This window comes from Mytilus trossulus, chromosome 13, assembly GCF_036588685.1.
Source record: "Mytilus trossulus isolate FHL-02 chromosome 13, PNRI_Mtr1.1.1.hap1, whole genome shotgun sequence".
NCBI lineage: Eukaryota > Metazoa > Mollusca > Bivalvia > Mytilida > Mytilidae > Mytilus > Mytilus trossulus.
Window position 1 is genome coordinate 12,641,904 of NC_086385.1, and position 14,294 is coordinate 12,656,197.

Consider the following 14,294-nt stretch of genomic DNA (forward strand, 5'->3'; position numbering starts at 1 on the left):
AATTAAAAACTATGATAACGGAAACACAGGAATGTTCATTTCACCTTAACCAAACTTTTGAAAAACAATTGAAATAAATTTGCATTTCATAACATGTTGTAATTTTACTTTCACCTCTGATTTTTAAATAAAAATTCTTCTATAGAAATCGTCAAACAGCACTAAATTAGAGAAAACACTCTGATAGCTATATATATATGCAAATAATAAAAAAAAACAGTACCATTTAAAACTATCAACCCTCATTCATAATAAAATACAAAATGCATTTTGATAAAATTGTCATCATTAATTAAGGTCTGACCCTGATATTTCTTTCCTACATTGCATTCGTCCTGATATGTAAATTAGGTCAAGGGGAAGATAATTCAGTATACTTGTTCAAAATCGGTAAATATAATCTGCTGTAATTGTTTTATCCGAAAAGCATAGATAAACATCAAATACTAGTGAATTAATTTAAAATGAAATTTTGACACAAGCAATTTTCAAATAAATATTTTTTTAAAGAATCTTCAAAAAAAAATATTTTCAAATACAGCCATAATCATAATGTTGGGTTATCTGGTTAGATTGTATCTTCCTGCAAATAAATATCAAAGCCCACCTTAATTTAAAGTGACAATTATTTATCACTACCGTATAAAAAGAAGTACAAGCCACCGGCCACCACACAGCACAGGTCAAGAATAAAACTGTTCTTCTAATTTCTTGTTTATAAATCTTTGTTAATGGTGCCCCTAAAATCACCCATGTTAAGCAAATAAGTTCCAAGAATTCAATTAAATTTAAAAAATTTAAAAAAAAAAATTGAATTTTGGGGGAAAATGTCCTCCATACGTTTTTTTTAAGATTCCTCTGCCTTACAGATGCCTTCGTTATATTCAAGATAAGTCACATGTCAGTCACATGTCAGTCACATGACATAATGAGGTGTGGCTCATACTCCCTAACATACAGTTGAGTGATAATAACAACATGAGTTTAATGATGGACAATATAAAATATAACAACAAATATAAAAAACTCTTAATTAAAAAATATCAATTCTTTGTGTTGATATAATAAAGGAATGCGTCAGTTTCTGAGACTTTTAGAAAAAGTATAAAATTTGTTCTACTGTTAGTTTTACTGATCTTTCCAAAGGTCAAACTATTGTGCTGTGGGAAAAATTATCCTTCAACCTGAGGAAAAAGTAGGATAAAGTCTATTTAACTTTAAATACTTATAATCTTATGTGTGTTTATAAATGCGAAAAAAATGTGTCAGCAAAGGTCGTTTCCTTATTTCAAGGTAACAATAGGCCTTTTGTAACTTCTTTGAAAAGATCAGCAAAAATAAACATTTTAAAACCCTAATAAACTAATTATCAATCTTCTACTGTTTTACTCCCAGAACTTATAGAACATTTTTCTTGTAAGTTCTCAACCCCTATTAATGGTCCTTCCCATTTCTCATTCTGTCTAGAAACCATTTGTACATTTGATGTTGTCATGGTAACAGAGTTGCCGTCTGCTTCAAATATTGTGTCTTCTGCAAAGGAATCTTTAAGGGATCTACAGTCTTCTGAATCAACACTTTCAAAACTTGTTGTAGACCAGTTTCTCATTTTCCTGTAACCAAGAAACGGGTCTTTAAGGGTGTCACGTTGTATAGGTATGTCTCGATGAATTGCTGAAGTACGCTGAATAGAATGTAGTTTAGCTGATCTGCCATCAGTGCTAGAATCTTCAAACACTGCACTTTCTGTACTGGACCACGGTCTTGCTGCTCTGTTATCTGTCTCTCCACTATCTCCACGTGATAGAGGAAACAACATCCTCTCACCACTATCACCTCTTGATATGGATCGAGATCCAGTCGAGTCATAATCTACACTTTCCACACTGGATTGTGAATATGTTCGTCCAGATACATCCTGTGAATCGGTCGTGTCAGTACTTGATACGGAACTTTTTCGTAAATCTCCTTCTCTCTCTGGTACCGACAGAAACTTTCCCCGCTTGGCCGATCTTTTGTAATGTGTTCTCATATGACGGGTGATCATGTCACGTCTGCAAGCTGCATACGGACACTGAGGACATCGATATGGCTTTTCACCGGTATGAGTGCGTTTATGTGTGTTCAAATGATCACTACGACTAAACACTTGTCCACAATCACTGCATTCATATGGTTTAATGCCTGTATGCAATCTCATGTGGCGTGTCAACATGTCGCTACGAGAAAACGATCTGTTACAAACTTTACAATAGTGTACTTTGTTGTTATCGCCCTGTCGAACAGTTTCGGTCGGTAAATGTTTTGCCATGTGTTTTGCTAAGTTATCGTAAGACGGGAACACTTGATTACATACAGGACAAATGTAAGCATCAGAGTCTGACAAAGTCCTACGTTGATCACGATTTTGTTCTAAGATAGGGTGACTGGACGGTATCTGTGATAACGGCATACTGATGGGCTGACTAGGATAAATTCCTCGTGGAGAAACGGCCAATCGATTTAGTTCTGACATGGAGTTTAGCATCATTGCTCTCGGTGGAAATGCAAAATGAATTCCAGGCGACATACCAGGGCTTGGTGAAGGAATTTCTGCATCTGAATGAAAACCCTCAAATGGGTTTGACATATTGAAGTTGAAAATATGGCCTCCTTCTGGAACAGAGCACAATGGTGATGGGTTAGCCGACGACAGGAAATGTGGTGAAGGGAATCCTGGTGAATGGTGATGTAGATAAGGAAATGGTGGTTTTGTGTTTTGAGGTCCATAAATTTCCTGTTCTTTAGTACCTATCACCATTTCCGACCCAAAATATTTCTGAGACGGATGACTAGGAACAAGGTGAACTTGTTCTTTATTGGGTGTAAGTTCTGATCCAAAATATTTTTGGGTGGGCAGATGCCCTTGTTGAGTGAATGACATCTGTAAAAAGTCTGGAGAACCTTGAGGAGACCGTTTTGGCGCTTGAACTTTTGATGCAGTCTCCATAAAAACATCGCTTTCTTCTGTTGTGTTTGTTGAAATGGATTCAGTGTCTAAAGATTTTGACTTACTTGGTGAATGGCTTGGTAATTCCTCAAAACTACGTTCCTGAGAGGGTGAGTTTGATAGAGAACGAGCAGATTCCGCTTTATCAAAACTAGAAGCATCCGACGATGATTGAGAGCCACTTCGTTTCTGACTACTAAAGTAACGATGTTGAAGATTTTTCTTGAAATTTCCTGGAAACAATGCCCGTTTATAGGACAACAATCCCTCAGTTCCTTCTTCATGTCCTGTCATTGTGTCAATATCACTTTTCACTGTTGTCACAACATCATCGTCACTAGTTATCACAATGCTAGTAATCTGATGAATTTTTTTAATCTCATTACTTTCTGTTGACGAAGATTTCGTGATGTGAGGAGATGGTGATCTGATGTCCTTTGAATACGGCGAAGGTTCTCGACTACTAAAACTGTCTTCTGATCCACTAAAATCTGAATGACCTTTTGAAGTTATGCTATCATCACTTCTCGGAAGACGAGCTGATCTAAATGCTTCTCTTCCTAAACTTCTTGGAGAAACTGATAAATACGATTGTTTCGCCTCCTTTTGTTTAGCGAGGTGATAATTGCCAAGATAACCAGAATCCCTGAAGGTCGTAGGTGTAAATAAATTTCCGGTCATTTCTGAATCCTCTTGTTTATCATATAAAAGGTTAGGTGCACTTTGATTATAAGGCATTCGTATAACAGACCGTTGCTCGAAGGAACTTTGATACTGTAGAGTTTCAACATTATATCTTTCAACAACAGATCTTTGTTCCCTATATGCTCTATCATATTCATAATTTCTGTTATATGCAAAAAACTTTTCTGAATCAGATTCATATTTTCCTTCTTTTGATACACGGCCACATGGATCACTATGTTGTTTCGGTAAATCAGGAACTTCGGGACGTAAAAATCTCCTTTTATTGACCGAGCTATCTTCCTCGTCTACAGCTTCCTGTTTGACAAGAATCCTTCTTGGCTCCTCCCCAACATTTGTTCCCAACTGACCAATCATATTTGTGTTCAAATTCTGAGGGGGGAGGGGGTTGGTAATTGTCATGTCTCCATCATTTAGACTTCTCATGGCGTCTTTTTCATCTATTTTTCATTTTTCATAAATTTGAGTAACTTTCAGTGCTACGTTCAATCAAACCTGAAAATAAAAAAACAAAAACAATTAAAACTTGTTAGCACTTAAAAACTTTCATTAATATTTTCAACGTTTATTGACACAAAAACAAATATTAATTTACAGTATATTAAAACTGTGAATGCAAACAATCTAGAAAAAAACCTGCTGTAACAGGGACTATCCCAAATATCCAGGGGAAAATAACAAGCTCAAACTGCATTGAACTGGTACTACTCCATGTATTCATTTTAATAGCTACTAGAACACACCCGCAAAATCGCGGGCATATACAGCTTGTAGGATGATTTTTTGTAAAAGATATTATGAATGGAGAAATACATAAAAGGTATCTCCCTTTTTCCAAAGTCCGATATTTGTTTCCTTTCTGTTAAATTCAATTATAATCTTCTCCTTTGCAACAATGCTTCTTTTGGTAAAAGACAAATCAAATTAAAAATTTGCACCTTTTCAAACATGAACTAAATGTAACTATTAGTCTAAAAAATATGCTTCTATGACAATCCATCAGCACTTTTTTTTGGAGAGCCTTATTAACATGCCAATGGTAGGATTTGAATCATGTATAAATGACTAATACCGACTAAGGCTAATTTGAGGGGTTGTCGATTGGAGGGGTCCTGATCCCGAATTCCCGGGCTTAAAACCATGAAATCCCGAGATGCAAAATTTAAAGAAATTAATATCCCGAAATAGAAAAATTTATTCCCGGATCTCAGTCATAATGATCAATCCCCAAATCCGGAGCTTAAAAACACCCCATCCCGACGCCCCGAAAAAGGTCCTGCCTCCCTCTAATCTCTACCTTACTTTCATTTTTGCCAAATCACTATTTTCCCTTTTAACCATAATTTTTTATGCCCCAATTATGGGCATTATGTTTTCTAGTCTGTGCATCCGTGCTTTCGTTTGTTTGGTCGTCCGTCCGTCCGTATCGTCCATCTGTACCACTTCAGGTAAAAGCTTTTGGTCGAGGTAGTTTTAGATGAAGTTGAGCATGTTTTATTGATTTTAATATATATGCAAGTGGTATATGACCCCTTAAATAGTAAACATTTCAAAGAAGACAGTAAACAGAATCAGGAAATTTCTATACTAACATAGAAATTCCCTGACAGAATACAGAGAGTCTCTATATATTAAAGTAGTAAACTCGTAGTTTACATGTAGATAAACGCGAAAAATATTTGTCCTCTCTATTAGGAAGTATAGATGTGATTTTTGCGATCTATTAAACACCATGATATATGGAGAACGCTCTACGATTGGTTGTACTTTTTTTTTTAAATATAAATGCAACTGGTATGACCCCTTAAATAGTAAACATTTAAAAAGAAACAGTAAACAGAATACAGAGAGTCTCTAAGTATAATCGTAGTTTACATGTAGGTAAACGCGAAAAATAATTGTCAACTGTAAGGAGGTATAATAGTTGTGGTTCTTGCGATCTAAACACCATGAAATGGAGAACGCTCTGATTGGCTTATCTATTTTTCATTTTTGTTATCTATCAAACGATTAGTTGTATTTGTGCATGTTTCAAACAGGAAGTCTTATCTATGACTAAAAGTCAGTCTGATGACGGAATCAGATCCGGACTCCTTTTTTGTCGTTTTTCTCCCAAAATAACTCAATATGAATAATCATAAGAACAGATGCCAAATGCGACTATGCATGTTACCTATAGGACACAGAGGCATGATGATTGATTTATTGTGGAAGGAAGAGAAGCGACACCAAAAATGAGGTCTTCTCGTTTAATAGTATAGATTTGGCTGTCAGATTTGGTTGGGAAAAAATCTTGTTTAGAATGCAATCTGATTTTATTATGTAAAAAGCACTTTTGAACTGGATGATTCTTCACAAAACCAGTTAGAACTTGATTATTGTGTGGGATACCAATATGTGTGTATTTCATGGGTAGAGGCGGTTAGAACTCGATTATTGTGTGGGATACCAATGTGTGTGTATTTCGCAATTTTGTTTGATAATCGAAGTTTCAAAACATCCCTATCTCACTTTCACAATTTCATCATGACACGGTCAAGAAAACAGTCGGCAGGTGAGATTCTTTTATAATATCCGTAATGAAAGATATATTACTGTTTCAAAGCGAAAGATTTCTGCTCAAACAACTCTAAGGAGGGCATTCAGATAAACTATTTCAGAGATTTCTGCTCAAACAACTCTAAGGAGGGCATTCAGATAAACTATCTCAGAGATTTCTGCTCAAACAACTCTAAGGAGGGCATTCAGATAAACTATTTCGGAGAACAAATAATCCTGCAAACTGTCAAATACCAATGAAATGTACGTCAATTCAATTGAAATGTTTGTGTGTGAAACATCAAAACATCAATGGGAAGCTATATATCACATTATAAACTTCAGAAGTGGGAGAAAAAAACAGAAAACTAAATCTACGATAATTATTTCCCTATTAGCACCAATGTCAGCAACTGACGTCAAAATGTTTTAATTTGGTATGTCTCAATTGATATCAAATAGTTAAGGTCATCAAAATAGTTCTGTTTAAATGAGGGTTAAAGATTAGTTAAAAAGTACACCCAAGGGGTAACGAATTAGCTATGTATGTAAGAATCAAATTTTAGACTATAGAACTTTGGACTGAACTTTTTTGTGATTTTTGCCCACTGATTTTCAATCATTTTAACTAATATTTAATCTTGTTAGAACTGACAGGTTGTTTATAACATGTACGCCTTATCAAAACTTCAATTGACCAGAATAAGACCAGTATTTTTCTGTATTTTATTGGTGGGAGTAAAATTATTAGAACAACAAATGTATGATTTTTTTTATTGAAAGTGCTTCATAACATCAATTTTTCTAATTTATTGTTTGAAATATCAGCTACAGTTTAAGGTTGTTTTTAACACTTATAAATGCCTTTTCAAAATTTCAATTGACCAGAATAGAGCAGTATTTTCCTGTCTATCCGGTAATTTATTTAAGTTTAAGGTGAATTAAATTCTTGGAACAACTGTGAAATTTGAAATACATCTATATGATTTTAATGTAAAGTACAAACATCTATCATGTCTACTGTGGATTCATTTATTTTCGTGGGTACCAATTTTCGTGGATTAAGGAAAACTTACATGTTCGTGGATATTTGATTTCGCGGTTTTGCCGAAGTCTGCATACAAACCATGAGAACATTTGTCATTTGTTGAACATTTGATTTCGTGGTTCAACTGTTTCCACGAAATCCACGAAAATTGGTATCCAACGAATAATAATGAATCCACAGTATGTGATAATTGGAAAAGTTGTTAATTACTTCCAGATAATTTTTAATACCAAGTGTAAAATATTGTTTACGATATCAACTACGAACATTGGCAGATGTTGATCTTTCCAATAATTCAAATCAAAGTGCATTTTAGGGAACAATTAAAGCAAGAAAAACTGTTAAATGTTAAAACTTGTCTTAAAACCATGCACTTACATTGATGGACATAGTGGATAGTTTTGACTTACAATTTTATTTCTTCATGGGAAAATTTGTCTACAAATAAAACTATTTATGAATCGAATTAGGATGCAGGTTTATAGAATTTTAGGGAGCAAAACATTAGACACAAACTGTTAAGGACATTCACATATACAATTTTGACCCACAGTGTTTTATTTTTATGAAAATTTGCCTACACACTTATAATTCATAATCCTGATTTAAATTTAAAAGGAGCAGTTATCATTAAAAGCCTTCGAGGAACATAACACGAGACAAACTGTTAAATTTCATTTTTAAATCAATTAACTATAGGCATTCAAGTCCACAGATACAGTTTTGACAAACAGACACTGTTTTATTTTTATGAAAATATGTATACAAGCTATTCAAGATTCATTTAACATGCAGTTTTGTCCCACAGTGGTTGTTTTTTAATGAAAACTGTGTATACAATTACTTAACCCTTTCCTCCATAGTGATACCTTTTGACGCCACACCCTTTAGGGCGCTACCATTTGATTTTTATGGGGGGGGCTAGGATGAAAAATGTTGTCCTGCATTTTTTTTTAGCTGTAATCTCAGTCCTGCCTTTTTATTTCTCACTCTGTTCGGTCCTGCCTTTTTTTTTTTAGTTTATCCTGACTTTTTTTACCTAAATTGTCGTCCTGACTTTTTCTTTTTGCAAGTGTCTCATCCTGCCTTTTTTTTTACCCAGAACTCCGGTCCTGCCTATTTTTTTCAAATTTCATCCTAGCCCCCCCATAAAAATCAAATGGTAGCTCCCTTACTCCACAATGACGCCTTTTGATGCCTGTGTATTACCTCAGTTGAAACATTTTGACCAGTTAAGGGCATCCACAGTAGTTGATTTTTGATCCCAAAGTGATTGAATTCATTTATAGCTATTTTTTCAACTTTTCATTTCTGATGATGTAATAAAAAGTAAACCTTTTTCATGTGCCAGATAATTAATGGGGTTGGAACTTAATGATAATAAAAATTTCAGTTTCTTGTTGTTTGAATTAAGCATGCAGTTTCGCTAGCTATAAAATCAGGTTCACAATCCACTTGATTTTCTACATAGGAAAATAATGATTTTTTGTTAACCAAAATTCTAATTTAAACCTTAATATTGAAACCAGGAAGTAAAAAACAAGTCTCCTAAAAATAGAAACACAATTTTCTTTCAATTTTACAATTACTGAAAACCAGATGACCTTTACAGGGGCGGATTTAGGCGGGGGCGTGGCGGGCCTGCGCCCCCCTAAAATTTGCAAAGCATGGGTTGACTTCAACATATTTAAGTATCAGAAGAGACCATTCAACATTCAATCTTTTTTTAACATTCAAAGGATATAAAACAGTCAGTCTAACAGAATCAACGTGATTACTAATCAACTGACCTACGCTTTATTTAAGTTCTATAGGTAATCATAATTTCAAAGGAAGGTGTTAAATGCGCAGCTGCATTTGATGACAAATATAATAGGTTTTTAGCAGTTAAAGTAAAAACAAATGTTACATTGTATTTGCGGTTTTTATAATCAATTTGTTTGATAATCGAAGTTCCAAAACAGCCCTTACTCACTTTCACAATTTCATCATGACACGGTCAAGAAAACAGTCGGCAGGTGAGATTCTTTTATAATATCCATAATGAAAGATATATTACTGTTTCAAGCGAAAGGTAAGTTTATTAATTTGTATCTTGTTGTCTATATTTATTTCTCACTTGCAACCTAAATATTTAGCCGAATTCTGTACCGTAATACTGTATGCTTGGGATTCTAATAAAATAAATATAAATGCGTAAATGCATCTCATTCTGATTTTAGTTGTTTGTGGCTAACACAGTCAAGTATAGTGGCACGACCTCCGAAAATCAAAAAAGTAAAAACAGATAGTATGAAAGGACAATTAAAAATCGCTGGTAAAAGTAGAACTTTTCGTTTGAAAAATATATTGGTCAGGTGAGCAATTGTGATCTGAGAGTCTCGTCTCACTTTGTGTCGCGCCCGTCCATCTGTAGATTGATGTCAGGTGTGGATTAAGGCAGTTTCAGCTTCAAACTTTAATTCCTCGATAATTTTAACACTGAAAAGTTAGAGATATCTACATTTCACCCATTTAGAAGAATATTTCAATAATTTTACCTAAAAAAAGTCGTCACAAAAATTGACGCCTCACTCCGCAAGGTGAAAATCAAAATATGCAACCCCCCTAACTGGGAATCCTGGATCCAACCCTGCTTTAACTTAGTGACCTTTAACCTAGTGAGCTGTACATATCTACAATAAATGTCTTTTTTTATACTGGAGAACAAAATACTTGAGAATCCAAAACCAAATTTACAATAATTACAAGAGCTGATAAAACCATAAACATGATAAAAGTCAGGAATTGTTTTTTTTTTACCTTATTTCTAATTAATTTGCCTCAATACTATAATTAAAGTCAATCTCATGAAAAATTAGTTAAATCCTCTGGTAACGTTTTATTTGAAAATTTGGCAATAAAAAATAAATAAGGCTTAAAAAATGTCATTATTGATAAATCAATAACATGAATAATAAACATGCTAGTTTAAATTTCAAAATATTTCAAAACATTTTTTTTTTTAAATACCTATAATTCTTTATTACTTCAACTTCCATTAAACATGTTAAACAAATGAGGAAATTTTTCCTCAAGAAGCCCCCATCTCTAACACATCATCTTAGCTTCCCTTATGAAGGACCCCCTTATAAACAATAGATAAATTATGACAATATTAATCATCTTACAAACATGATATAATGGTATACTCTTTCACCTTTATCTAGGTACAGATCACATTCCTATGGATGAGTGGGAGAAATGAGGGTCCATGTATAATAGAGGTCACATTGTAGATGCCCGTTTAAAATCTAATCTAAAGTAGTATTTCATATTCTTAATTTTTAATGGGTCTAAATTTCTAAATATTTTTAATTTTCTGTTGCTGTAAAAAGGGTCAACAAAAATAATGTCTTTCCATTGTAAATCATATTTGTCAGAATATTTATGCCAATCAACACCCATAAATATTAGATAGACAAAAGCATATAAATTGTAAAGATTTAAAATGATTTTCTTTTGTCTTCACTTTACAAATGCATACAAAGACTCAAATAGAAAACAACTTTTAAGGTGGTACCTAACACTTTAACTAAAATCAGTTTGACTCGTTTAATTTTCTTAAAATTTTGACAAAGTATTTACTGACCCTTTGACAAAAATATAAAAATTTCAAAAAAATTGAACCCACCGTTTTATCAGAAAAATTACACTGGTTATATAGCAGTTTAACAAACACTTATTTTGATCATTGGGAAGCTTAATATTCCCTTATAAACATGACGTCATTAAAACGTTCTGCTGATTTTACAGAGTTATCTCCCTGTAGTGTTAGGTACCACCTTAACATTCTAACTCTAAAAATATATAAATGTTATGCCTCTTGGGAGCAATTTGTTTCTTCATATCTGATTTGTATTATGATTTTCTAAGAATGCAAAATTACAGTGAGACTAGAACATTTAATCAAGTTTAATGCTAAATTAACAAAATGACGAAAAGGAAGATGTCAATCGGAATTGTCTTCATATTTTATACTGTATACAGAATTAAGGAAATAAGGTAGAAGCTTTTTAAAAGATAAAAATCATTTTACCTAATTTATTTACCGTAATTTGGTGTTATGCAGAAGCAGAAGATTATATAATATAGTTAAAAACGAAATAATATCCCTATCAAAGTATCTTACTTTAAATACATTTTAAGAAAGAAAACAAAATCTGACAAAAAAAATACTAATTTTTGCAGAGTTATCTCCACTTTCAATGTTTATTTCCATAGGAAATTAAAAATACTAATTGCGTAAACCTCGAGTTTTCCACAAGATAGATTTTATGGGACTTTTGTCTGTAAAATTGAGAATGTGTCAAAGAGACAACAACCCGCAACCACAGAAAAAAACATCAGCTGAAGGTCACCAACAGGTGTTCAATAAAGTGAGAAATACACGCACCCAGAGGTGTCTGTGTATATTTAGGGCCTATAATGCTATAGATTAGAAATAAAACTTTTTCTGTTGCAATTTGTGTGGGGTTAAAACTTAGTGACTGGACTTTGTATCATATGCACTGTTTACCACAAAAATGTAGTTGGTAGCATTAGGACATGAATATATTATACACAACTGAAGACTTAAATTTAACAGCTACTGCATGGTCAGCCTAAATTCTTCAACAATGGACAAAAACCACAATGCATAGTAAACACTATACATAATATGTATAGATATATATGTTTTATTAATCATTTTTAAATTTCAGGCAAATACAAAATTATAAGCTTTGAAATTCATATCTCTGGCATGAAGTACAGTTTAGATTGTAAATGGCAGATAGTTGTTCTTGTCTATCATTATAAGTCTTTGAATTTAAATCTGAAATTGTCATTTTACTTGGTTCAAGGTTGCTGATGCATGACAGCTCATATATATATATATATATAAACAAGTCTAAATTGAAAACTAGGTTCAAACCTATGATTGCGTTGGATAAAAAACACAATTTTTATATATGTGCATGTAAATCAAATTTCGTTGTAGAAGGGTAAAAAAACAGCACAAACAACATTTTCCAAAAGACCAAAAAAGTGAAAAAGTGTATATTTAAGCAAAACCCATTTGACTAGCAGGTTGTACAACTGATGTTCTGAAACCCTGCTGACTGCCATTGCCAATTGCCAAATAAAATTGATCACAAGATGTAACAAAATGGATCTTAATAAACTATTACAATAAAATTGAGAATGGAAATGGGGAATGTGTCAAAGAGACAACAACCCGACCCAAAAAAAAAAAAAAAAAAAAACAACAGCAGAAGGTCACCAACAGCTAGGTCTTCAATGTAGCGAGAAATTCCCGCACCCGGAGGCGTCTTTCAGCTCACAGGCCCCTATACAAAATAATATATACTAGTTCAGTGATAATGAACGCCAAACTATTTCTCAGATATAGAGGTCAAAATAATATCTAGGTCAAGGCCGTCAGCTTTATTGAGTAGGAAATGTAGATCTTATTCTTTCCTTATTGTTTTTTCCTAGAAAAACTTTTCAATATATACATTGTACTCTAACAAAAAATGTCAGTGGTTGAAATATTGTTGGTTTGTTATCCCTTAAAAAATCAAATGTACTTTGTACTAAAAAAAAAATTTAAACAGTTTTTGGTATAAACTATATATGTTGGTATTATGATTGTTTTCTGTTAATTTTTTTTTTATATATTTATGTAAATTAATATAATGTATAGTCTATTTTTTCACAGTTTTTGGTATAAATAGCTGATATCATTTTTTCAATATGAAAAAAATATTTACTATACCATTCAAATTATTTTTTTCACAGTTTTTGATATATATATATATATTTAATTGCTGGTATCATTTTTTACCATAAAAAATCAAATATACTTTGCACTTTAATGACTATTTCACAGTTGTTGGAATAAATCATCATCAGTATAATTGTTTTCTGTTTAAAAATTCTTTGAACTTCAGTTTTTTGTTCACAGTTGTTGGAAGAAATTATCATTATTGGTACGTATCATAATGTTTTCCTTAAAAAAATCTTTGAACTTTAGTTTTTTGTTCACAGTTTTCTCAATACAGAAATATATGTCAACCTTTTATAATATATATATATAAACTTTATTACAGATTCTGTCCTACATTTAATAAAAAAACACATATTTAAAAAGTAGAGCAATCTTTAAAGGGGCACTAGCTACGAGATATATAAAAATCTTAAATAAGATTGTTTTTGTTCAATCAATAATGAAAGTGAAATAGTGAAATAATAATTCGCTTTTAACAGCCAAAATGGTTCAATTTTGTCAAATTAAGCGAAGAAATATTGATAATTACTCATTCATTTGCAAGTGAATTAGACGACCTCATTAAATCTGTATTCATGTGAACTTCAATTTAACCCCTAATTAGAGATTGACAACGCATGCATTAAACGTGTACAGGTTATTTAAAGAAAAAAATGTCAACATTGAAAGTGAAATTATGGTAAATCATTTGATTACTAATTTGATCTATAAAAAATCATTCTACGGTTAAAAACAATGATAAACATACATTTTTAATCTATAGAATAAAATCAAACAGACCTATAAAAATCCAATTGCATGTGCTGGTTTAATCTATTCATATCGTTATTGCAATTATGTTTACATCGCTTATATGGTCATATGATAGTTTGGATAAATGTTTTACATATAATATTGTTATAAATCAAATATGAGAATTTGAGTCAAATCGGTGACCATGAATTTGACAGCTAGTGCCCCTTTAAGACCTTATAAATGCTCTATATTCAATATTGGTTTTATAAATGACCAAAAAAAATGTTTATTAGATGTTAGCTTATTGTTCTCTCATGACATAAAAATATCAAACATAGGTGAATCCAGAGGGGGGGGGGGCAGCAGGTTACTAGCCCTTTATATATAGGTCTGTCACTGCCCCCCCCCCCCCCCCCAATTCTCCTAATAAGGAAACATGTCAGTGTATCCTAATGTCATGATGGTGGAGC

General features: G+C 32.6%; 1 protein-coding gene across 4 annotated transcripts in view; it reads right to left on the bottom strand.

Annotated features, from left to right (window-relative positions):
• Positions 1–570: 570 nt before the first annotated feature.
• The window catches only part of LOC134694621 (uncharacterized), a 67,900-nt gene continuing 54,176 nt past the window's right edge, over positions 571–14,294 (bottom strand). For all 4 annotated transcript variants that reach the window (XM_063555656.1, XM_063555657.1, XM_063555659.1 and 1 more), the window contains one exon: positions 571–4,189. In XM_063555656.1, coding sequence (XP_063411726.1) covers positions 1,370–4,120 — 2,751 coding nt within the window. In that variant the 5' untranslated portion in view covers positions 4,121–4,189 and the 3' untranslated portion in view covers positions 571–1,369. The remainder of the gene's footprint in view (positions 4,190–14,294) is intronic.